The following is a 27,522-nucleotide window of genomic DNA, read 5'->3' as shown; positions in this document are numbered from 1 at the left end:
CACTCCTCAACCATCTATAAATATCCTCTATAACCTTAGGTGAGAATGAGGTGTGAGAAACTAAGTGGTCCCTCATTGTCTACAACCTATCAAAAATGGATGTGGATGTACTCTTGTACATGCCATCAGTACGAGGGTCATCTAATATGACCCTCAACCTATGTAGCTTACGATCACTATACTGGAAAATGGTAGCAATATTGGGCAATGGGGGATCCTGGTGTGGAGGATCTATATCATCAATGTGTGGCTACTGATCAAGAGCCTGTGTAGATGGATCCTGATCAGGAACCTGTGAAGGTATATCCTGGGATGCCATCTATCTAGGTATGTCATAAAGTTCAAATAAATACGTAAGCACACACACACATGAAGTGCATTCAATTTAAAACATTAAAAATTAAAATCAGTTAAATTGTAGAGAGAGAGAGAGAGATCATTTTCATGAGAGAGAGAGATATATATAATCAAAAATTTAAATCTTTGAATACATCAAAAATTTGAATATTTCAGAGAGAGAGAGAGAGAGATAACATATATTTCAGAGAGAGAGAGAGAGAGATAACATATATTTCAGAGAGAGATAACATATATTTCAAAGAGATAGAGAGATAACATATATTTAAATCTTGAATACATAAAAAAATTCAAGAAAATGATATATATATATATAATTTATAAGGACCAATAACAAAAAAAATTAGACCTATATTTTATTGTAATGTATAAATAATTGTAGAGAGAGAGAGGGATCATTTTCGTGAAATAGAGAGAGAGATAACATATATTTCAGATATATATATATATATATATATATATAATAAAAAATTTAAATCTTTGAATTTACATAAAAAATTCAAATATTTCACACACAGAGAGATATATATATTTAAAGATCTTTAATACATAAAAAATTCAAGAACATGATATATATATATATAATTTTTATAAGTCAATAACAAAAAAAATTAGTTCTATATTTTATTGTAACACAAAAATATTTGTGTGTATATCAAAATTATTTTTTTTATTTGAAACTAAAACATGAGCATTGATCTACAAAATGGAATGTAACTTCTCTAAATTTTTTGACATTGTTTGTTATTGAACTCCATATCTCAAAAAAATAGAGGTCATTGTATTTTTGTAATGGACATACGATTATAAAATTATTAAATCTGTAATATGTGATCCTAAGGGGAATGTCATATGTACACTAGGATATTATAAGGGGTCATATGTGGTCCTAAGGGGTCATGCATGTGTGACCCCTAAGGACCACATATGACCCCTTAGAACACTATGAGATGGACTAAGGGATCATATGCGATTCTAAGGGGTTATGTGCATGTGTTAGAACACATGTATGACCCCTTAGGACCACATATATGTGATCCTAAGGGGAATGTCGTATGCACAATGAGATGTTATAAGGGGTCATATGTGGTCCTAAGGGGTCACACATGTGTTCCTTAGGACACTATAAGATGGAATAAGGGGTCATATGCGGTTCTAAGGGATCACGTTCATGTGTTAGAACACATGCATGACCCCTTAGGACCACATATATGTGATCCTAAGGGGAATGTTGTATGTACAATAGGATGTTATAAGGGGTCATATCTGGTCCTAAGGGTTCACGCATGTGTTAACGCATGCATGACCCCTTAGGACCACATGTGACCCCTTAGGACACTATGTGATCAACTAAGGGGTATGTCGTTCACACTAGGATTTTAGAAGGGGTCATACACGGTTCTAAGGGGTCGGGCATGTGTTATAACACATGTGTGACCCCTTAGGACCACATATGACCCCTTAGGACACTATTTGATCCTAAGGGGAATGCCATATGTACACTAGGATGTTATAAGGGGTCACATGTGGTCCTAAGGGGTTACGCATGTGTTAATGCATGTGTGATCCCTTAGGACTACATATGGCTCCTTAGGACACTATGTGATGGACTAAGGGGTCATATGTTGTTCCAAGGGGTCACACATGTGTTAGAACACATGCATGACCCCTTAAGACCACATATATGTGATCCCAAGGGGAATGTCGTAAGTTCACTAGGATATTATAAGGGGTCATATGTGGTCCTAAGGGGTCATGCATGTGTGACCCCTTAGGACCACATATGACCCCTTAGGACACTATGTTATGGACAAAGGGGTCATATGTGGTTCTAAGGGGTCACACATGTGTTAGAACACATGCATGATCCCTTACGACAACATATATGAGATTCTAAGGGGAATGTCGTATGTTCAGTAGGATGTTATAAGGGTTCATATGTGGTCCTAAGGGGTCACGCATGTGTTAATGCATGTGTGACCCCTTAGGACCACATATGACCCCTGAGGACACTATGTGATGGACAAAGGGGTATGTCGTTCACACTAGGATTTTATAAGTGGTCATATGCAGTTCTAAGGGGTCACACATGTGTTAGAACACATGTGTGACTCCTAGGGCTACATATGACCCCTTAGGACACTATGTGATCCTAAGGGGAATGTTGTATGTACACTAGGATGTTATAAGGGGTCATATGTGGTCCTAAGGGGTTAGACATGTGTGTGACCCCTTAGGACCACATATGACCTCTTAGGACACTATGTAATAGACTAAGGGGTATGTCGTACACACTAGGCTTTTATAAGGGGTCACATGTGGTTGTAAGTGTCACATATGTGTTAACACATGCATGACCCCTTAGGACCATGCATGACCCCTTAGGGCCCACTATGTGATCCTCTATGGTCCTAAGGGAACGTATAGTGTCATCAAGGGCATATGTGGTCTTAAGGGGTCATAAGGGGTCATGTTGTGTGTGTAATAGGATGTGAAAGGGGTCACGTTGTAGAGGAATTATTTTCTCTAATTTGTTTAAATTTGTTATCTAAATTTTCTAATGTTTTTTAAATTATAATTTATTAATTTTTCTAATGTTTTAATTTAATATATTTAGATTTGTAACATTTTTGTAATTTTCTTTTTTTACTAATGTTTTTCTAAGTTCTAATTTAGTACCTTAGTTTTCTAATTTTTTCTTAACAATATTTTAAAATATTGAAAAAAAAATACATATACAATTATGTAATTTTAAAAACAAATTGACAAATTTCAATCAAAACATTAAATTATCAAAAAAATTTCTAAAATGCTAAAAAACAATAAATTATCAAACATTTTTATAAAATGCTAAAAAACAATAAATACATAATTATTTAATTAAAAAAAAAATTAACAAACAAATTATTTATTATTGTTTGAATAAATTTAATAAAAAAAGACATTATTAAATAAAAAAATGAGTTATTTTGTGCACTTGAAATAATGTAGGTCAAAAGCTGAAATGTGAGACATGCTAGTTGCTGCAGATAGGGCACAGTGACGTGATGCTAACGACGGGTTTGATCTAACCCCCACTGGACTAAAAAAGACAAGTTGGAAAATGACAGTTTAACTGTCGTAGTCAGAATTTATAGAAGTTTGAAAAAACCAATTGTAAATAGGGTTCAAGCAAAGGGGTAGGGGTTAGATCGAACCCCTTAAAATATTAATTTTTAAGGAATCCACCTGGGGTTCAAGCAATCCCGCGTCCGATGGCAGGTTCGCTCGAACCCAGATGGGGGGCTCTCTCGAACCACCCTACTTCATTCAAACCATCCCCAATCATAATTTCCCACTTTCGCCAGTTTCCTTCATTGGCAAAAGTGGGAACCATTAATGTGGGATAGCCCAGGTATAAATTTTGTAACGTGTTAAAATAGAATAGTACACTTTGAATTCAAAAAAATCACAAGTTATACTAACTCTCTTTAATTCTTGACAATTTTTTGTTTTGTAAGCATTGTCAAGGGACCAAATGTCTCAGATTGATGATGTCACGCTCTCAACGATTGATTTTGGCCTACAGAGCTATCATATTTTGTACACCTTATTTTATGTATTCTTTTGATGGAATTTATGCAAGTCATTTAATTTTAGATTTGTTAAATTATGTTTAATGTTATCTGTTATTTAATTGTCTTATTTGGTATTTGTAGATTGATTAGTGTTTTTTGTCTTTTTAATATATAGTAGCCATTGAGCTTTGTAGATATGTTGAATGCACCTGATATGCCTGAGGATCGAGAGAGGGAATAGGTATGTATCTCTACTTTATTTTCTTGATTTGATTATTATATACACGTGTACATTTGAACTTGTGATGAATTATAATCTTCTTAATTTTCATACGGGAAATATCCATAGCTGCTTCATCAATGACCAGCCCTCCTCCATGTATTGGAGAAGCATCTCAGGCTCTGGTACAATTTTGTTCTCTATATCGTGGGTTTTTAGTGTTTTTGATGTATTAATGTTATTATATTGTATCAATGTATTTAATTGACAATATCCCCCTTTGTGGTTCGTCCATAACTTGGAGCCTTTGAAGAAGGTATTCAAGAGAACTCCTAAGGATGAGAAGGAGAAGAGAGAGAAGACACTAGATCCTAGATCAACAAATGAGGCAATCTACATTTCTATTGCAAATAAATTATAGTTAAATGCATAGTTATGCTGATAATTGTGAACTATTTTTTACAAAAGGATTCTAACTTATCTTTTGAATTGTGGTTTTGCAGCCATCTATAGAGTTGCGTACTACATCAAAGAGTCTCTATTTTGATGATCCACCATAAACTATATAGGATCATATAGTGTTAGCAATGGTCATTGAATGACCAATACATGTAGATAAATTCAACATTTTTATTGTATATCGATTTGGACATGGCATATGCCACATTTTTGTAAAACTTGTATTGACTTCGCATACATGCTTTTTTTGATATATATAAATATTTATATTTGATCCAATAAATGTGTATTGTGTTCATTATTGTGCATTTCATTGATATTGATAGCCATTTTCAATACATACAAAATTTGTTCATTGTGTTGATTATTGTGCATATATATATATATATATATATCTGATTAAATAATTATTGATACAGTTAAATGATTATAGTTGATCTTTGTATTTCGTACCTTCCCTTTTATAAAGTTAAATGAATATTTGCCTATGTAATCAACAATATGAATATACACAACAAAAATCTATGATATAAAGCATTGCAATCATGGAATATGATTTGATAAACTTTCTTAAATATTGAATTAACCCTACAAAACTCCTTGTCTCAAAGAAAATGAAATTCAATGCTAATGTTCAGATTTGATCCTTGGTAATGATCACTGGATGATTTTGATTCCTTTCGTTTATATTTGTCAATGTGAGTGGTGCGATAGCACCCTCATGCTCACAATGGTCAAATTTTGGTTTTCGTATTAATCTCCATTGTTCTATCTAAATAAGGTGATTTGGGACATCACGCACATGTTTGGGTGGGCAGGTTTACGCTAGGCATACTCCTCTTGTGCCTCCCAAAGTGTCATAACATCAAGAGCCATACCCGGCTGGTGCGATCTCTCAAGTGCCTTGAGTCCAAAAAATAATCAAACTCTAATGGACTATTTCTCCTAATCTAGGACACATATGATCAATCTATTTGAACATATAGGTTCATGTGAGGCTCTTCTATAATGTCCTATCTTAGTTTCTGACAAATTGGAGCCATTTTCAAATTCTAGCTTTTTTCACTTGCTGCAAAAACCATCAGTCGCATGCAATGCAAAGTTGCAAGATAGGCTAGAATTCATTTCATTCATCGTGGGAACAAACCAACATCCCAAGAACCTCCAAGTGGGCAGGTTTATGCTAGGCATTCATGTTGTGCCTTCAAAAGTGGCGAAACATCGAGAGCCACACCGTATCGATGCGATCTCTCAAGTGCCCTGAGTCCGAAAAATTGTCAAACTTTGATGGATTATTTTTCTCCATCCAGAACACATATGACCGATCTATTTGAACCTATAGGGTCACATGAGGCTATTATATAATGGCCAATCTTGATTTCTGATGAATTGGAGCCATTTTCAAATGGTAGCATTTTTTCGCTTGGTGCAAAAACCGTCAGTCGCATGCAATGTAAAGTTGCAAGATAGGCTAGAATTGATTTTGTCTGTCGTGGACACAAACCAACATCATGATCACCTCTGAGTGGGAATTTTTATGCTAGGTATTCTCCTATTGTGCCTCCCAAAGTGTCGGAACGTTGAGAGCCACACCGTACCAGCGTGATCTCTCAAGTTCCCTGAGTCCAAAAAATTGTCAAACATTGACTAACCTTTTCTCTCAATCCATGACACATATGATTGATCCGTTTGAACTTTTAGGGTCACATGAGGCTCTTCTACAATGCCATTTCTCTGTTTCTAACAACTCAGAGCCATTTTTAAATAGTAGCATTTTTTTACCTCTTGCAAAAACCGTCAATCGCATGCAATGCAAAGTTGCAAGATAGGATAGAATTGATTCCGTCTGTCATGGGCACAAACCAACATCACGAGCACCTTCAAGTAGAAATTTTTATGCTAGGAATTCTCTTGTTGTGCCCCAAAAAGTGGCGGAACGTCGAGAGCCATACCCTACCAGCGCGATCTCTCAAGTTCCCTAAGTCCAAAAAATTGTCAAACTTTGATAGACTTTTTCTCTCAATATAGGACACATATGATCAATCTATTTGAACCTATAGGGTCATGTGAGGCTCTTCTACAATGGCCTATCTCGGTTTTTGATGACTCAGAGCCATTTTCAAACGGTAGCATTTTTTCACCTACTACAAAAACCGTCAATCGTATGTAATGCAAAGTTGCAAGATAAGATAGAATTGATTTCATCCATCGTGGGCACAAACCAACATCATGAGCGCATCCAAGTTGACAGGTTTATGCTAGGCATGCTCTTGTTGTGCCTCCCAAAGCATTAAAATGTTGAGATCCATACCCTACCTATGCGATTTGGAAGTTGCTTGACAACTTTTTTGATAACTTTTTTGACAACTTTTTTTATAATAATGACAATTTTTTTCTCAAATTGTATCTAGACTCAATCTATGATTCCCATGACTCAATAATGACCCAAATAATTCTCCATGATTACACAATGTACAACATAGATATCCATGATTATTGCTTACATCACATAAACTCAAAACCCTTAAGATATTCAGAACATAGACACATATATTCACATATATTCAAAACATAGTCACAAAACATAGTCACATATATTCAAAAATTTGCCTCTAAATATGGACAAATCAGCTCTTGGCTATTTAAATATACAAAAAAATATGTTACAATTCATCTCTTGGGCTTTTATACAAAATTTGGCATTTAAATATGTGTGAATTAGGTCATCGCCATTTAAATATCCAAAAAAAGAATATAGAACAATTCGCTGATGATATATATAAAATTCTCAAAATCATTCTAACCTGAACCATAGAATCAATCAAGTGAGCCTTCTGGGTCGGCTCTAACTCGTATTGTGTCAAGTAATGCCTCATGGTCAGATTCATGAACTTTCCACTGATGTCTACCACGATACTTAATCAATAGAAATTTTTTTGAAACAACAAGGTTGGAGAAATGAAGGATATGTTTGTGTGTTTCAAAGTCCTTGAACAACCAAACATTAGAACTCTTGATAGGGTATCTCCTAAGCCATGTTCTTGTCATGACAATAGACCCTACTGGATACTCAATACCCTCTTTGTCAATGATTGTGGTTGTCAATTTTCTATTAGGATCAATATAATGACACAAAAAGTAATATGTTCCTTCTTCATTGTTCTCTTCTGCAACAACTACATACACATGACTTGCATATTATAGGATTATAATTAATACCAAAATTAATGTTTGATGCAACAAAATGAGCGAAAAAAATTCCTACAATAAAATTAACCAAAAAATCATCTGGTTCCACTAGGTTGGATACATGATCAAAAGAAACTGATGCTTCCATCTGGTTCAACTACAGTGCTTTGGGAATTTGATAGTTATCAATGGGAACAAAAAATACAATCTACCATTTGTCAACCCACTCTTGTGATTCACATTCTTCCCACAAAAAATACATACATGAAGAGAAAAACCATACAATCTGTCTAGTATAAATTACCGGTGAACTTGCATTTGAACTTCAAAATGAGTGCATGTCACTGGATCCTACAAGTGTACAACAAGACTGATAGTTTTCAATGTCAGATTCAGTGATTAACCAAAAATATCTATGAACCATTGACATACCTACATTACCTGATCCCATTGTAGAGTTACACTATCACATAATTGTTGTTACATCTATCAACTCAGCACCACCTTTGTACTTCAATTCTTCTCTAGCTATTTCTCTTTTTACACATGCTCCTACACCATTGTTCTCTCCCTTTCCATGTCCAGCCTTAGTGAAATTCCAAAATTGTTGTACACCTCTTGTCACATGCATCCTACTCAACCAATAGAACATTCTTGCATTCTTGAATTGTGAGGTGCAATTATCTGACCATATTAAGTGTTGGTTGTATCGTATGTTATTTTCCCTTAAACTATTGTAGAAAATTTTAAAGCATCCTTGCACAAATTCTGATGAATGTGTATGATCATCACTTATGTAGAAGTGATACTCTATTGAAACCTTCCTATCCTCATTTGTGCTATCATCTGCATGCATGAATGCTATGTGTACAAAAATAGAAACTTGTGTAGAATGGTAATACATAGATTGCACTTCATTTTGAGGTTGTAGTGTATGATTTTCAGAAAAATCAACTATAGAGACAATGGTACCAAGAGGAAATGTGTCCTTGCATAACTTGAATTTCTCATCTAACCATCGAGCTCTGTGTGTATGCATTGTGTACTCATAAACTAGTTTCTCTTGAAATGTTCTCATAAAATGAGCTACACATATGTCATTTTTCACTAACTCACATCTCTTCAATTCTTTTCCATCTTTAACCCCATATGTCAATGTCTTGTCCTTTCCAAATTATACTAGCATCTTACCAATTTCATGTGTGCTATCCAAATGTATACATCTTGGCAAATGTTAAAAACCACCACATGTTGCACAAGAACCTTTCAAACACATCATCTTATAATAAATACAACCATCATCTCTTTTACATAACACACTTGAAATAAATTCTCTTGGTGACTTAGGAGGTGGTTGTAAATTGCATTCGTGCAAAACATCGTTAGTGTGTAAAGGACAATATATATGAGGATAAATATCATAGTGCATGGAAAATTCAATATGCATCCTACAACAACATGTGGTGCATACATGATTAATCTTAACATAAAAATGTTTTCCCATTTCAAAAAATCTATGACTAATTCTTATTTGAGGAAACTTTTCAAGGAATCTTTCATAAAATTTTGTTTGAGTCATATCCAAAAAGTGTTAGGCATGTAGCTCATGATTTCTATATCCGATTCACCTCCTAACAACATCTCTTTGGTTTGGCAAAACCCATGTGTTGTCTTGCCAAAAAAATTCAATTATTGTTCTTAGTGCATCAAGAACAACCTTTTCTTTGCATGGTAGTCTACCCGAGAATGCCCAAAGAGAATTATTGTTAGTATTCTCTATTTTATCCCGCCTCTCTAATGCTTTACGTAATGTTTCTCTACTAATGTTTAATGGCTTACTTGTATTTCTTATCAAATGATTTTTTATATTTTCTTGCTCATTATGGTTGATGTAATGACACATCAAGTAACATTAGAATCTTTAGAATGTTATTCTGAACCAATAGCTTGATATGCATAGAATATATTTCTCACAACAGTTCTCTTAATATTACTTTCAAATGATCTTAGGCCTAGAATTCTCATTGTCTCTGAAATTCAGATTTTTAATCATTTCAACAATTAATTGGCATCTTGCAATTTGATTTTAAGTTTTCAAAATAGTTTTTCCATATTATTTTAACCATTCTCCTACAAGTTTGTTCATTCATTTTATCGGGCATTGGCTTCAAAATATTCTCATTGATGTCAATTAGATACTTTGGTTTCCTACAAATGATTATATGACATCTTAACCTCAATGCATTATGTGCATTGGGTACATTCAATTCATCAAATAGAGTTGGTGTATGCTAATTATTCAATGTGGTCTCTTCTTTAATTGCATTAGGTGCATTATGTTCGTTTGGTAAATCAAATTGAGATGTTGAGGATGATGTACCTTCTTGTCCCATTGTTCTTATGTCATATAATTTCTTCATACATTGCCTTTGTCTTTCCTTTTCAACCTCTTGTTGTTCCATCATTCCTCACTTGTTCTTTCCCATCGTTAATACCAGTTGTCCTAAATAGAATCATTTTACATATATATGTAAACATAAGTTCTTAAACAATCAAATAACCATAAAATTGAGCATTATCATTATGTTTTTGAATCCAAACTATTAAACAATCACAATAACATTGACCAAACTAATAAGAACAACAATTCAATCATTTGAAATCATGCAAAACAAAAAAACTCACTTACTTGAACATATAAAATAGTCATAGAAGCGCAATTACAGTTGCAGAGGGGCCTTCAACGACCTCAAAAACTTCTTTTGAGGTCGTTGAGGTTGTTGGGCAACTAAAAGTATGTCCCAGAACCATGTACATGGTATTTTAAGTAAACCCATACGTGCTCTTAGGCCTAAAAATGTTTGGTAGGCCAACATCAATATTCCTAGCACCCCGTACGCACTTTTAACTCAGCAAAACCCCATACATGCTTCTTTTAGTAAAGAAAGTGTGAAGGGAGGAAGGGAAGGAGAGGGAGGGAGAGAGAGGGAGAGGGGGAGGGAGTGGGAGGGAAATGGGGAGAGGAGAAGAGAGAGTGAGAGAGAGGGGGAGATAGGATGAAAAAGAGAGGGAGGGAGAGGGAGAGGGAGGGAGAGAAAGGGGGAGAGGGAAATAGAGAGTTGGAAAGAGAGAGGGGGCAGAGAGAGGATGGAAAAGGGAGACAAAGGGGGGAGGGAGAGAAGATGGAAAAGGGAGAGAGAGAGAGAGAGAGAGAGAGAGGGAGGATGGGAATTTAACAGAGATAAAAGTAGATAAAGGGAGAGCATGTTTGTCATATTGTGTCCTATCACCCCTTACGACACCATAAGGTGTCGTTATGGGACGTATGTTGTCCTTATGGGTCATGTGGTATCCTTTGACCCCTTAGGACACCTTATGACCCCTCAGGTGTCATTATGGGTCATATTATATTCTGAGGGGTCTTATTGTGTCGTATGACCCCTTTGGATACCATATGACCCCTTAGGTATTGTTAGAGGTCATAACATGTCCTAAGGGCTCATGTGGTATCTTTTGACCCCTTAGGTGTCGTTATGGGTCATATTGTGTTGTATGACCCCTCAGGATACCATATGATCCATTAGGTGTTGTTAGAGGTCATATCATGTCTTAACGGGTCATGTATTATCTTGTGACCCCTTAGGACACCATATGACCCCTTAGGTGTTGTTATGGGTCATATTGTGCCGTATGATCCCTTAGGATACCATATGACCCCTTAGGTGTCATTAGAGGTCATATCATGTCCTAAGGGGTCATGTGGTATCTTGTGACCCCTTAGGACACCATATGACCCCTTACGTGTCGTTATGCATTATATTGTATTCTAAGGGGTCATTTTGTGTCATATGACCCCTTACGATACCATATGACCCCTTAGGTGTCATTAGAGGTCATATCGTGTCCTAAGGGGTCATGTGGTATCATGTGACCCCTTAGGACACCATATGATGGGTCATATTGTATTCTAAGGGGTCATATTGTGGTGTATGATCCTTTAGGATACCATATGACCCCTTAAGTGTCGTTAGAGGTCATATTATGTCCTAAGGGGTCATATAGTGTCCATGCTAGAGAAGAACTGTGAGGAATAGGAATAATTGAATGAAATGAAGTAAAAAGTGATCATGTTGGAGAAGAACTATGAGGAATAGGATAGGAAGGTGAAACATCTGTGAGATGTTTTCAATTCCCTTTGCAATATCACAAATGGGGTAATGAAGAATGTAGTCCTAGGCACAATATTTGGTCAAGGTCGATTGAAGAAAATCAAGAAGAAAGAGACCAAAAAGGGTGGAAGGGATATGACCAATGAGGAGGAAGAAGATCAGAAAGAGACCTAGATGTAGAACTTAGGCAAGCTTGAGCACAATTAGAACCTGATCAAGAAGGAGTAATGGTCATTTTGCTTCCTTTATTTAATATTTTTTATTATATTTTGCAAATGGTGGTATTTTGGGGCCTACGTGCCCACTTTGAAAGACAATGTTAATTAATTATGCTAAGATTGGTTCGTTAAAGGTTGATAAGGATAATGTTGGTAACATCATTAGTAGTATGGTTTATGGAAACATCTACTATGATACTTCTGTAATTAGTAATAGGAATGATAGTAATATCCATAGAAATAGTTTCAAGGGCATGAAAAAATTTGATCATTTTTTATTAGAACTAGTCTCATACTGCTACCTACTGTATAGTTGGTGAATGGTTAATGTTATAATATTGCATCTCTCTTTTTGGTCAGGGTCATCTCCCTACTAGTCTACTAAAAAACAATCTCCCACACATGGCCTCTCTCTCCCTAATTTCAAACACATATATCTCCTAACCTTGGTTATAGGGAGTAATAGTTCCCTTACTTCTAAGATGGTGGTAGAAATATACTATTCAGATCTTGTGTCTCCTTTTGAGAAAATATTATTGGTAGATACTAATTTTGCTACCATCTCAGATACCTTAATCAACTCTCCTCTAATAATTCTTTTTTAGATTTTCTCTACACATCCTCAAAGGGGTCTTTGGCTCTAGATATGAAATGTCTCCCCTATGCCTTCTCTTTTCTAGAGGTGGTGCTAGGATTGGAGGTATTGGTATGCATTTGCTATTTCAAAAATTTGCTACTTATTTAGTTGCTTGTGGCTCTCACTCCCTACACTATGTTCCTAGATTTTGAAGTACTGGAACCAATGGATCTGTAGTAAATTTGAGATTTACGCTTTTTCTCATGGCTTCTTCATTATTTTATTTTATTCTATTGAAGATAGGGAGGCTACTCTAACCATCGATGTCTGGAAATAGGATTCACATACATTTTCCCTCCACCTTAGGTTGCCCTCTTTCAACCCTTTGGAAAATCCTATTTTCCCCTACTTGGGTAAGGTTGTCCCACCTTTCCCTCCAATTCTAGTGCATTATTTCTTATGAATCTATTGGTAATACACTAGGTCATTTTATCAAAGTTGACCTTAACAATAGCATGTTTTCCCATACTTCCTGTGCTAGGCCTTTGGTGGATTTGGACAAGTTTCTATGCCACTTCCCATAAAGATATCACTTAAGGTTGGTGATCTATGTTGGAGATATATTTTGGACTATGAAGGGATCCCTTTCAATTGAAGATGTTATTTTTATAAATGGAATTTAGCCACTTCATGCCCCCATGGTTCTCTCCTACATTCTCCTCCTATTTGGTTGAAAGATTCCAAATGTGCCATATCATAGTTATTGTTGCTGATTTAGATTATAGTTTAGAGACTCTTGTGGACTCTATGCTTCCTTCTCTAGCTATTGTATCTATTTTGAGATCTTATGCAATCCCTACTCCCGTGGCCCCTATTATAATGGGTCATTTCATTCCTACTTTGGTGATCCTTCTAGAGGTCCCTTGCATTCTAACCTCATTTTGTCCATGGTTCCTAACTTTCTATCCCCAGACTATCAGTTTCCCCTTTGGGCTTGGTGGCCTGCCGGTCTGACTCTTCTACTGTGTTTGATGGTTCCTACAACACCGCTCCTTTAGTTTCACCTAAAAAATATGTTTCTTGTTGGATTTTTGTATGTTATAGAAAAAGGATCGAATCACTCCCAGTCCAAAAATCTCAGCTTGTCTTGTTGGGCCCACTTCTAGGCTCTAATTCTAATCAGCAATATCTTAGTTTTGTCATTCTCTATGGAAAGTTTTAGTTTGTTTCATACTTGATGTATTGTATTTTTTGGTTACTATTTGAGTAACATTGTTGTTCAATTATGCAATAGTCTATTGTTTAAATGGTTTATTTCTAATCTATAATGGGTTGGGGCCCTTCCTCACTTACTTTAATAAAAAACAAATGTTGACTCTTTGGGCAAAAATGCTAAAGGCTTTTTATAACACCAAAACTAATTAAAATATAGCTCTCTTATTTAGGTTCATTCACGATCCCTTTTCAAAAAATAGAATATGATGTATTAATGAATAATTAGAAGGCCTAAAGGTCATCTTTCAAACCCATTGTGTCTATAAATGGTTCATACCCCTCCATTAGGTTTTGTTGGAAATCAAACAAAAACACCTATACTCAAGCTATGTTGGTTCTATTTAATGCAGCATTTGATAGAATCCAAAAGTTCCAAATAACATAAACATAAATCAATATTTAAAATGCAAAAAAATATCAAGCTCATCATGATTCTCAAAGATCCATATGTTACTAAATAAAAATATGAGATCACATGCATATCTACTTATAAGTCTATATGATGTCCATTAATCCATTCATAGGTACCAAATAATATAAATCAACATATTAAACTACATAATCCATTGTAGCATAGGGTTGAATATTATTTTCAATGTAAAAGAAAACTATTATAGAATAACAATTTTGAGCTTAGTACAAAACTACTTGGATTAACATAAATATGACATAGATGTATCTAACTCTAGGAAATGAACACCACACATAAAATAGTTCAAGTGTTTATGAAAAATCAAAGTGTGAAGATGTGAGTATTGCTAGCTCATGGTGAAAAATAAGCTAAATATGGTTAATATTATTCATTCTTATTGCCATCTGGTAATTTTGTAGAAAAGGAAAATATGCAAAGGATAAGTATTCAAGAGTGGGTGAAAGACACATTGCTTTCCAACCTTCTAAGATTTTACAACTCTAACATGATTACCTTGAGCTAAAAAAATTGAAGCAAATGATGAATGAAGCTCTTTAGAAGGTTTCTAATCTCATCGAGAACAAAAATATTGAGAAAACTGGTTATGGCATAATAGAGGTTATTGGAAATGTACCCAAGTCATAGAAATATGAGATTAATGTATATTAGAGGAACAAATTACATACAAGATATAGAGGCATGGTTGAGGACTAATAATGTGAAAAACATTGATTGCACCATGGGATGTGCACCTAATGAGGCGATTAACAAAACCAAGGATATATAATAACTCATAATACAATACCAAATGGTTTATGACCTTTAGTAGATATAAATTGTGGCTTCCATGATAAAGAAGAAAAGAAAAAATAGATATAGAATAGGTAACATTGTATGGAACACCTCTATTGAAATAAAAACTTTCATGCAAGGGTTGATTTAGAGGAATAGTATCGTATGTGGAGGAATTCTCTAAACATGATTCCTTGTTATCGGGCACTAATAAAAAACTATATCTTGTGAAACAATGATAGAGTTTAAGCCTGATTATTATGTCTCCTTCACTCACAGTTTCCTTTATCAAACATAATCATGTGTATAATCTCATATTTCTTAAGTGTGTCACTATTAACTTTATCAAGGATGAGGCCCACATTTAACTTGAATAATACAATAGTAACAAATTTATCTTATTTTTTTTGCAAGGGGTTTTGCTAGGTAAATTTTTATCTCACTTTTTAGTTAGGTAGGGTTTTAAGTAAAGAGATTTTCTTTAGTTCATTTTTTAATGTTTTCTTGTTTTCAGATTTAATTGTATAATTTTTTTCTTCAACGTTTTGGGTTGCACTCAATAATTTATCGTTAGAATGAGAAAGTAGAAAGAATGATAAGAGAGATAAAATGTTAATTAATTGACTAAACTAGTTATAAAGAAGAGATGAGATAGATAACATGAGAACCTAGATACTAGTTGACTACTCTTTTTTCCTTCTAGCTTCTCAGTTTCCATGTTATGTCCTTCCCCCCTTCTTTATTTTTAAGTCCATCTCTAAATACTATTTCATTTTTCCTCTCATTTTATCCAATTTTTTCATCCTGAAGACATGCCACATAGCGGGATCCAAAATTTTGATGGAAAATAATTCATGCAATCAAATATAGAAATCTTTCCAGCTATTTTCATGAACTATAAAAATTTCATATGATTAAAGTTTATTGTTTAAGATTGAGAATATTTCATGTAATTTTTTTGTTCTCATATCATCATTCATAACTTCTTTGTTTATTCCTAAAGTTAACCAATCTAAAACAAAAACTTGGGGTCTCATGATATAAATATCCATTTTCTATGTCTTTTTGAATTTTGAAAAGAATCTTTTAAGTGTAGAGTAGTAAAGAAACTAGTTAAAAAGGTTGCTACCATAAGAGGCAAACCAATTATATATATATATATATATATATATATATATATATATATTAAGGGAAAGAGAGAGAGAGGGAGAGGGAGGATGGGAAAGCAAGGGAGAGAGGATGGAAAAGGAAGAGAGAGAGAGAGAGAGAGAGACAGAGACAGAGAGACAGAGACAGAGACAGAGACAGAGACAGACAGAGAGAGAGAGAGACAGAGATAGAGACAGAGAGAGAGGGAAGATGGGAAAGTAAGTGAGATAAAGGGAGATAAAGGGAGAGAATTGTGGTCATATTGTGTCCTATGACCCCTTAGGACACCATATGACCTGTTATGACACCATACGGTGTCGTTATGGGATGTATGTTGTCCTTAGGGGTCATGTGGTATCCTCTAACCCCTTAGGATACCATATGACCCCTTAGATGTTGTTATGGGTCAATTATATTTGAAGAGGTCATATTGTGTAGTATGACCCCTTTGGATACCATATGACCCCTTAGGTATTGTTAGAGGTCATATCGTGTCTTAAGGGGTCTTGTGGTATCTGGCAACCCCTTAGGACACCATATGACCCCTTAGGTGTCGTTATGGGTCATATTGTATTCTAAGGGGTCATATGGTGTCATAGGACACCTCAGGTATCATTAGAGGTCATATCATGTCCTAAGGGGTCATGTAGTATCCCGTGAGCCCTTAGGACATCATATGAACCCTTAGGTTTTGTTATGGGTCATTTGTGTCATATGACCCCGTGGGATACCATATAACCCCTTAGGTGTTGTTTGAGGTCATATTGTTTCCTAAGGGGTCATGTGGCATCCTATGACCCCTTAGGACACTATATAACCCCTTAGGTGTCATTATGCATCATATTGTATTCTAAGGGGTCATATTGTGTCATATGACCCCTTAGGTGTTGTTAGAGGTCATATTGTGTCCTAAGGGGTCATATGGTATAATGTGATACCTTAGGACACCATATGACCCCTTAGGAGTCGTTATGGGTCATATTGTATTCTAAGGGGTCATATTGTGGCGTATGACCCTTTAGGATACCATATGACCCCTTAGGTGTTGTTAGAGGTCATATCATGTCTTAAGGGGTCATAAAGTATCCACGTTGGAGAAGAACTATGAGGAATAGGAACAATTGAATGAAATGAAGGAAAAAGTGGCCATGCTGGAGAAGAACTACAAGGAACATGATAGGAAGGTGAAACATCTGTGAGATGCTTTCAATTCTGTTTGCACTATCATGGATGGGGTAATGAAGAATGTAGTCCTAGGCACGGTATCTGGTCAAGGTCGATTGAAGAAAATCAGGAAGAATAAGGCCAGGAAGGGTGCAAGGGAGATGACCGGTGAAGAGGAAGAAGATCAATAGGAGATTTGGATGCAGAACTTATGCAAGCTCAAGTGCAACAAGAACCTGATCAAGAAGGAGTAATGGTCATTTTGCTTCCCTTGTTTAACCTTTTTTGTTATGTTTTGCAACTAGTGGTGTTTTGGGGCTTGTGTGCCCACTTTGAAAGACTTAATGTTAATTACTTATGCTAAGACTAAGTTGTTAAAGTTTGATAAGGATAATGTTGGTAACAACATTAGCATTATGATTTATGGCAATAGCTACTATGATACTTTTGTAATTAGTAATAGGAATGATACTTGTATCGGTAGAAATAGTTTCAGGGGCATGAAAAATTTTGATCATTTTTTATTAGAACTGGTCTCCTACTGCTAGCAGTTTTACAGTTGGTGAATGGTTAATGTTTTAATGTTGTATCTCTCTTTTTAGTTAGGGCCATCTCCCTGCTAATCTAATAAAAAATAATCTCCCACACATGGCCTCTCTCTCCCCAATTTAAAACACATATATCTCTTAGCCTTGGTTATAGGGAGTTATAGTTCCCTTACTTCTAAGATGGTGGTAGAAATATCCTATTCAGATCTTGTGTCCCCTTTTGAGAAAATATTATTGGTAGATACAAATTTTGCTACCATCTCAGATGCCTTAGTCAAGTCTCCTCTTAAGAATTCTTTTGTAAATTTTCTCTACACATCCTCAAAGGGGTCTTTTTTCCCAGCTATGAAATGTCTCCCCTATGCCTTCTCTTTTCTAGAGGTCATGCTAGGATAGGAGGTATTGGATTGCATTTACTATTTCAAAAATTTGGTGCTTACTAACAGGTTTAGTCGCTTGTGGCTCTCACTCCCTACACCATGTTCCTAGATTTTGAAGTACTAGAACCAATGGATCTTAAGTAGAGTTGAGATTTACCCTTTTTCTCATGGCTTCTTCATTATTTTGTTTTACTCTATTTAAGATAGGGAGGCTATTCTAACCATCAATGTCTGGAAATGGGATTAATAGGCATTGTCCCTTCACCTTAGGTTGCCCTCTTTCAACCCTTTGGAAAATCACATTTTCCCCTACTTGGGTAAGGTTGTCCCACCTTTCCGTCCAACTCTAGTGCAATGTTTCTTATGAAGCTATCGGTAATACACTAGGTCATTTTATCAAAGTTGACCTTAATACTAGCATGTTTTCCCATATTTCCTACACTAGGACTTTGGTGGATTTGGATAGATTTCTAAGCCACTTCCCATTGAGATATCACTTAAGGTTGGTGATCTATCTTGGAAATAGATTTTGGACTATGAACGTATCCCTTTCAATTGAAGACGTTGTTTTTCTATATGACATTTAGCCTCTTCATGCTTCTAGGGTTCTCTCCTACATTATCCTCCTACTTGGTTGAAAGATTCCAACTGTGCCATGTCATAGTTATTGTTGTTGATTTAGATTCTATTTTAGAGACTTGTGTGGACTCTAGATGCTTCCTTCTCTAGCTCTTGGATCTATTTTGACAACTTGTGCAATCCCTACTACCGTGGCCCCTATTATAATGGGTCATTTGGTTCCTACTTCGGTGATCCTTCTAGAGGTCCCTTGATTTCTAACCTCATTTTGTCCGTGCTTCCTAAGTTTCTATCCCCAGACTACTAGTTTCCCCTTTGGGCTTGGTGGCTTGCTGGTCTGACTCGCCTATTGCCTCAGATAGTTCCTACAACACTGCTCCTTTAGTTTCTCCTAAATAACATGTTTCTTCTTGGATTTTTATATGTTATAGAAAAAGGATCGAATCCCTACCAGTCCAAAAATCTCAACTTTTCTTATTGGGCCCACTTCTAGGCTCTAATTTTCATCTACAATATCTTAGTTTTTGTCACTCTATATGGAAAGTTTTAATTTGTTTCATATTTGATGTATTGTATGTTTTGGTTACTATTTGAGTAACATTGTTGTTCAATTATGCAATAGTCTGTTGTTTAAATGGTTTATTTCTAATCTGTAATGGATCGGGGCCCTTCCTCACTTACTTTAATAAAAAATAAATGGTGACTCATTGGGCAAAAATGTTGAAGGTATTTTATAACACCAAAACTAATTAAAATATAACTCTCTGATTTAGCTTCATTCAAGATCCATTTTCAAAAAACAAAATACGATGTAGTAATGAATAATTAGAATGCCTAAAGGTCATCTTTCAAACCCATTGTGTATAAATGATTCATTCCCCTCCATTAGGTTTTGTTGGAAATCAAACAAAGACACCTATACTGAAGGTATGTTGGTTCTATTTAAAGCAACATTTGATAGAATCCAAAAGTAACAAAAAACATAAACATAAATAAATATTTAAAATGAAAAAAAATATCAAGTTCATCATGATTCTCAAAGATCCATATGTTACTAAAGAAAAATATGAGATCACATGCATATCTACTTATAAGTCTAGATGATATCCATTAAGTCCTTCATTCATACCAAAATAATAGGAATCAACATATTAAACTACATAATCCATTATACCATAGGGTTGAATATTATTTTCAATGTAAAAGGAAACTATTATAGAATAATAATTTTGAGCTTAGTACAAAACTACTTGGATTAACATAAATATGACATAGATGTATCTAACTCTAGGAAATGAACGTCACACGTAAAATAGTTCAAGTGTTTATGAAAATTCAAAGCATACAAATGTGAGTATAGCCAGCTCATGGTGAAAGATAAACTAAATATGCTTAATATTATTCATTCTTATTTTCATCTGGTAATTTTGCAGGAAAGGAAAATCTACAAAAGATAAGTTTTCAAGAGTGGGTGAAAGACACATTGCTTTCCAACCTGCTAGGAATTTACAACTCTAAAATGATTACCTTGAGCTAAAAAAAAATTGAATAAAATGATGAATGAAGCTCTTTAGAAGGTTTCTAATCTCATCGAGAACAAAAATATTGAGAGAACTGGTTATGGCATAGTAGGGTTATTGGTAATGTACCCAAGCCATATAAATATGAGATTAATGTATATTAGAGGAACAAATTACATACAAGATATAGAGGCGTGGTTAAGACCTAATAATGTGAAAAACATTTATTGCACCATGGGATGTGCACCTAATGAGGCGATTAACAAAACCAAGGATATCCTAAATTTGTAAGGATATATAGTAATTCATAATACAATACCAAATGGTTTATGACCTTTAGGAGATATAAATTGTGGCTGCCATGGTAAAGAAGAAAAGAAAAAATAGATATAGAACAGGTAACATTGTATGAAACACCTCTATTGAAATAAACACTTTCATGCAAGGGCTGATTTAGAAGAAGAATATCGTATGTGGAGGCATGCTCTGAACATAATTCCTTGTTAGCGGGCACTAATAAAAAACAATCTCTTGTTAAACAATGATAGAGTGATAGAGTTTAAGCCTCATTCTCACAATTTTCTTTATCAAACATAATCATGTCTATAATCTCATATTTCTTAAGTGTGTCACTATAAACTTTATCAAGGATGAGGCCCACATTTAACTTGAATAATACAATAGTAACAAATTTATCTTGTTTTTTTGCAAGGGGGTTTGGCAGGTAAATTTTTATCTCACTTTGTAGTTAGGTAGCAGTTTACGAAAAGAGATTTTCTTTAGATCATTTATTAATGTTTTCTTCTTTTTAGATTTAATTGTATAAATTTTTTCATCAATATTTTGGGTTGCACTCAACAATTTTTCGTTAGAATGAGAAAGTAGAAAGCATGATAAGAGAGATGAAACGGTAATTAATAGACTAGACTAGTTATAAAGAAGAGATGAGATAGATAACATGAGAACCTAGCTACTACTTGACTATTGTTTTTTCCTTCTAGCTTCTAAGTTTCCATGTTATGTCCCTCCCCTCCTCTTTATTTCTAAGTCAGTCTCTAAATAATGTTTCATTTTTCTTCTCATTTTATCCAATTTCTTCATCCTGAAGACATGCCACATAGTGGGATCCAAAATTTTGATGGAGAATAATTCATGCAATCAAATCTAGAAACATTTCAAGCTATTTTCATGAACTATAGAAATTCCATATGATTAGAGTTTAATGTTTTCTTCATATATAATTCTTATTGATGTTTGAACATTGTAATAAGAAAATTTTGTTGTCCTTCAACATTTTTGGTCTAGTATAATTGGAAGGTTTCTCCTTGTAGAGGATTATTGTATTCCATCTTGATGTTTTGTACTACAAGTCATGTCATGTCCTAAATTTTCATTTTTTAAGATTGAGAATATTTCATGTAATATTTTTGTTCTCATATCATCATTCATAACTTCTTTGTTTATTCCTAAAGTTGAGTAATCTAAATCAAAATCTTGGGGTTTCATGATATAAATATCCATTTTCAATATCTTTTTGAATTTTGAAAAGAATCTTTTAAGTGTAGAGTAGTAAACAAACTAGTTAAAAAAGTTGCTACCATAAGAGGCAAACTAATTACATAAATTAAAAACTAAGTTTATATATCATTTTGAATTTTATTCTACAAAAATCTGATTTGGCTATAAGTTTATTTAAAGACATGAAATTTACATAATCAAATCTAAAAACCTATCAAATATAAGTTAAATTGTGAAGGTTGATTCTTCACAAGGTAGCTAAGATAGTTATGGTGAGAGGTTGAGACTTGGCCTAAGAAAGCCATTTTTTCTTGCATAATAGAATGTTTTTTCATCGATTTATGCAAAAAAATAAAAAAACTGGGTTATGTTGATTAGCATTTAGAATGGCTAAATGTCTAATTATCTTGGACTAGGTAATTGAATGTTTTATAGACCCATTTTTTCTCATGTTCATAGGTTACTTTCTTGTCATAAGCAAGGGTAAGAATTATATCCATATTAATGGATTTTTTCCTTTCACTATTAAATATGTTCTTCTTCTATGCTCTATTTTACAATGTTTTATGTTGATAATTGGAATCTCAACTTGAAACAGATGAGCTATTGCATATGTTGTTTTGAGACCATCAATTCTTGTTTACAATGTAATTCTACTACCTAGTTCTACTAAAAATAGTACATCTATCCCTACATTTGATTGCTTTAATATTAGAACCTATTGGCATATATACTACTTTCAACTACCAAAATCAAAGTGGAATTGTGAACCTATACAACTTGCATTCATGGTTAGGCCTTGCATTTCTGGTGGACGTAGCCACTTAGTGGTGAACCACGTTAATCTTGTGTATTGAGTTCTTTGTTGTGTCTATTATTCTTTATGCTATTTTCTGTTCATTATTACGTATTTTCTCTACTCGTTTTTAAACTAAAAAATTGGTATTAGAGCTTAGGTGAAGTGATTGAGCAAAGATGGAAAGGTAGATAGATAAAGGATTGAAAATTCTCGAGAAGATGGAGAAGTTCGAAGTTAGAGAAATTATTTGCTGGTATTGTCGCAAGTGAGGCCACGTCAAAAGAAATTGATGGTTTCTCGAGAAGGCTAAAAGGCAGCCAAAAGATGAAGACACCGATTCAGTCATCAAAGATTTTCTTGCAAATTTAGACTTGATGGAGGGTAAAATTGTGCAAGCAAAAGTTAAAACAAAATGCCATGTTCATTGGTGGGATGGCTGGAAAAAGGAGGAAACTTTGACTGAAGAATTTGAAGTATTCATTGTTTGAAGATTTTCTTGATTCAACTGAAGAAGAGGATGATGAAGAGGAGGACATTGAAGCGAGTGAGGATGAAGTTGAGGAAGTTGAGACCAAGACTCGAGAGGATTATGAAAAAGAAAAATTTATGAGGTTGAAGGAAGAGAATCTCCTACTCACCGACAAACTAATTTCTATGGACTAGAAGTTGATTGTTTTGTGTCGCATCATGAATATTAGAAAAGATAATTTTGAGAAAGAATGGGACTTTTCTGAAGAGACCATATTTTAGCAAGAGGAAAGTGATGGGAAGTTCCTAACAAAGGACTCTTTCCTCACAAAAATGTGTGCTTTGTTGATAGGAAACCCTTTCTTTGGTGGAAATAATCCACAAGAGGATTTGGGGTACCTGGAGATTGAATATCCTAGGAGTGCAGGGCTTATAGAGCTCACGGAAGTGGGAGAGAGCCTCTAGCTCAAGGCTGCACAAAATCTTAAAGACTTCAGAAAGGCTGAGGATAAGGTCTTTGAGGAAAATTAATTTCAAAAAGAACAAAAGAGTGATGATTTATTGCTCCAGATTGCAAAAATAGAGGCAGAGTGGAATGCATTGATTGTAGGTACTGCACAAGTTTCTGTACAAAATACAACAAATTCATTCAATGAGGCAATCGTGAGAATAGGGAGTGATGTTTGTAGGCTATTCACACCTGTACAAGAGTTTTATATTTGGGTATTAAAATCTAATAATGTTGATCTTCTAGATATTCTATTACGGGGGAGCACAAGAGTAAGAGACCTTGATGGAGGAGTGTATTATGCATCTACAGATAGTAGTGTTCCTGATTATGGATTACCAGATGAAGCAGTTAGAGAATATGTTCTTAAGTCTGATCTGACTTGGAGAAGATTAATTCATGCTATTCATGAACAGAGTTTAGCAATATTAAAATCTTCTCAAGAGCTGGTTGTAGTATGAGCCTTGGAATGGAGATGCAAGGAATGTTACAGGTTGTGCTGGTTGGACTTCACGGGGGAGATTGTTGGGTATATGAAGCCCAACAGTCACATGGTTGTTTGTCTTCTCCAGAAGACTCTTCATTTCATATTTGATATGTTTATATAAATGGTTGTGTGCAGTCCATATATGATGTACTATGTAATTGGATATTGGTTAATAAGAATTCTCCCTGCGTTTCTAGTGGATGTAGCCACTTAGTGGTGAACCACGTTAATCTTGTGTCTTGAGTTCTTTATTTTTTCTATTATTCTTTCTGTTGTTTTCTGTTCATTATTATGTATTTTCTCTGCTCATTTTTAAACTAACATTTTTCGCCTTAAAATTCTTACAAAATCTATTTTTTTCTAATTTGTGAATTTTTATTACAGGGAGTGATGGATCTGGTGAAACCTGTGGTAAGCAGGATAATCGATGCTATGAAAGAGTTGTAAGAAAGCAGGCTTAGGAATTTTGCAGTGAGTAATATTGCTCACTTTGGGTGCGCGCCTCAGATCGGCAAAACATCCTGTGATTCAAATTACGATGACTTCTTACCTCTTCATACAAAATTATTGAGAGAGGGCGTAGAAAGCCTCAAATTGGATCTCAAGGAATTGTCCATCATAATTTCAAATTTGATGTCTGCAGTTAATCATATCTTTGCCAGTCCTGCACAATCTGGTACTGCAGAATCTAAGCCTTTTTCTGTGTCATGTATATCTTCAAAACCTCTGCCTTTGGAATAATACATCTGTTATTGATATTGTGTGATAGGTTTTATGGATTTATTTGTCCCTTGTTGTGTTGAGAAAGGCGGGGTTGAAATGTGTGGAGAGGTGGACATTTATTATTGTTGATTTATCAAATAAAATAATAATTATGATAACTAGTATCATGTATAATGTATCATTATACATGTAATAATTAATATATAAAATAATAATAATACATATAATAATAAATTATTATAATCTGAATTATTAATTTAACATATACTATTATTCGTATTTTTTTTTATCAATAGTAGTTATGTATTTGTCTTAAAATATCATTAAAATTTACATTTGAGTTCATCAACAATAGACACTACTACTACTACTGCATCCTCATCAACCCCTTACATTGTCACCCACCATTCCCAAGACAGTGAGCATAGACCCTCCATTATCAAAATCGAAGACATGTTCCAACCTACAATTCATACTGAACTCCCCCTCCCCCTCCCCCTCCCCCCATACAAACAAACTAAAACTAAACTTATATAAACTAGGGTTCATGAACAGATCCTTAATACCAAAATTCACATAAACAAACCTATGAACATGACCATGACAATTACTCCTCCTCCTGCTTCACCATCAAACTGCGAGCCTCCAAGAACACCTGCCCAACTTTGGCCTTTCTACCCACAAACATTGTCACTCCACCTGCTCTATTTTTTTTCTCCATCTCCTAAGAATTCAAATACTCCTTCAAAACACGTAGCCCATCTAGGCCTCTACTCAAAGTTCATCCTTGTTTCCGAACATGCTCCAAACTAGAAAGGGTTGCACAATAGTCTTTGCGTGCCCAAACTGCCTCCAACCTCCATGGTGCACCCACAAACCAACACCAAGCTCTCCCATTGCCAAGATGACCATCATCCCGCCACACCACTCTAGCCTCAAACTCTAGGCAATTACTTCCCCTTTCACTAGAGCATTTATCACCAATAGTTAATCCCCTTCAAAGTTCAATCGGGTAACATTCAATTTTTAAATATAGTATATATCAAAACTCAAATAACAAAAAAAATAAAAATCAAAGCTCAAAATAATATGAGATGTAAAACCCATTCGAGGAAAGTAGAACTTGTGCCTTATTAAACCATATAAAACAAAAACATGGATTTGGACAAACTCAATTATTAATTAAAAAAATCTATTGATACTTTTTATTTGTGCTTTGAACATTTAATTTAAATTTTTTTGTAAGGATCTATCCACTTGAAAAGTTTGAGGTTCAATGTACCCATGCTTGGTTTGGCCAAACCTTATAATTTGGCAACTATGCCTTCCACAATGTCATTAATAACCACCCTAAAATAAAAATCATCTCTGGCTAAATGACTATGCTTACATTAAACAATCCATAATCATTATAAATAAGGAAATTGAATAAAAAATAGAAATATGATTTTAAATTTAGATTCCAACATAGGAATTATTCTTAGTTCAACTAGTTGTCATGCATTGAAGCATTTTGTAATTTATAATATTTAAAATTCATTTATGTCTTCCTTTTATTTACCTATTAGCATATACCTTGCACCTCCTAGAAGTGCAAATGCTAGTATATTTAATAATTTTATTATTAGGATTAGGATAAGGGATAGGACTCAAGTAAGGTATAAATTCAATTATTGGGACAAGACATATCCATTTATTACATTGATAGGCATATTACAATGGTAGTATGGGGGATTGAAGGTGTATGTGCATAAAACCCACTTTTTTCTCAAGGATAATGATAAGAACAAATATAAAATATAAATATATAATGATATGATAATATAATAATAATTTAGTCTTAATAATTAAAATATAATAATAATAATATAGTATTAAAAACTCTTTTTTGATTTTGTAAAGAGTTTGACAAAATATTAAAATATAATAATAAGAATATATTAAAATATAAGATCATGTAATCATATATAATAATAACTTAGTATTAATTACAAGATCATGATATAATAGTAATTTGACATTAATTACAATATAATAATTTTTAAAGTGAAATAATGAACAAATTATTTTCGTAATTTTTACATAATATAAATATGCTAATTTATTTATTTGTGTAGACATTTTAGCCTTATTCCAAAGCATGCATCTAGGAGAACCAACACATAAACAAAAATCACTAGGACTAACTTGCCACAACTTTGCAACATACAAAACTAAGGAAATAACATTAACTAGAGATCCTAGTGTGGAAACTTGGGCTCTGATACCAGATGTAACGTCTCGCTAAGGAACCCCAGAGAACAACATCTATCTAACCAATTAAACAAAGAAGTAATTTTTATTTTTAAACAAAGTACACTACATTAATAACTCATTAAGAAATTAAATATAACAAATGCACACGCGGAAGATAAATATTCACCTAACATAAGTCCTCTTGCAGGTTCCCTAATG

General features: G+C 34.2%; 1 protein-coding gene across 1 annotated transcript in view; it reads left to right on the top strand.

Moving 5' to 3' along the window:
* Window positions 1-25,086, top strand: part of LOC131045771 (GDSL esterase/lipase At5g03610-like) — a 57,328-nt gene extending 32,242 nt beyond the window's left edge. Inside the window, exons 4-6 of the mRNA XM_059220613.1 lie at window positions 24,105-24,307; window positions 24,730-24,756; window positions 24,853-25,086. Of these exons, the coding sequence (XP_059076596.1) occupies window positions 24,105-24,307; window positions 24,730-24,756; window positions 24,853-25,086 (464 nt within the window). The remainder of the gene's footprint in view (window positions 1-24,104; window positions 24,308-24,729; window positions 24,757-24,852) is intronic.
* Window positions 25,087-27,522: the final 2,436 nt, after the last annotated feature.

The sequence above is a fragment of the Cryptomeria japonica genome, chromosome 5, assembly GCF_030272615.1.
Source record: "Cryptomeria japonica chromosome 5, Sugi_1.0, whole genome shotgun sequence".
Classification (NCBI taxonomy): domain Eukaryota; kingdom Viridiplantae; phylum Streptophyta; class Pinopsida; order Cupressales; family Cupressaceae; genus Cryptomeria; species Cryptomeria japonica.
This window is presented reverse-complemented; position numbering and strand designations above follow the sequence as displayed.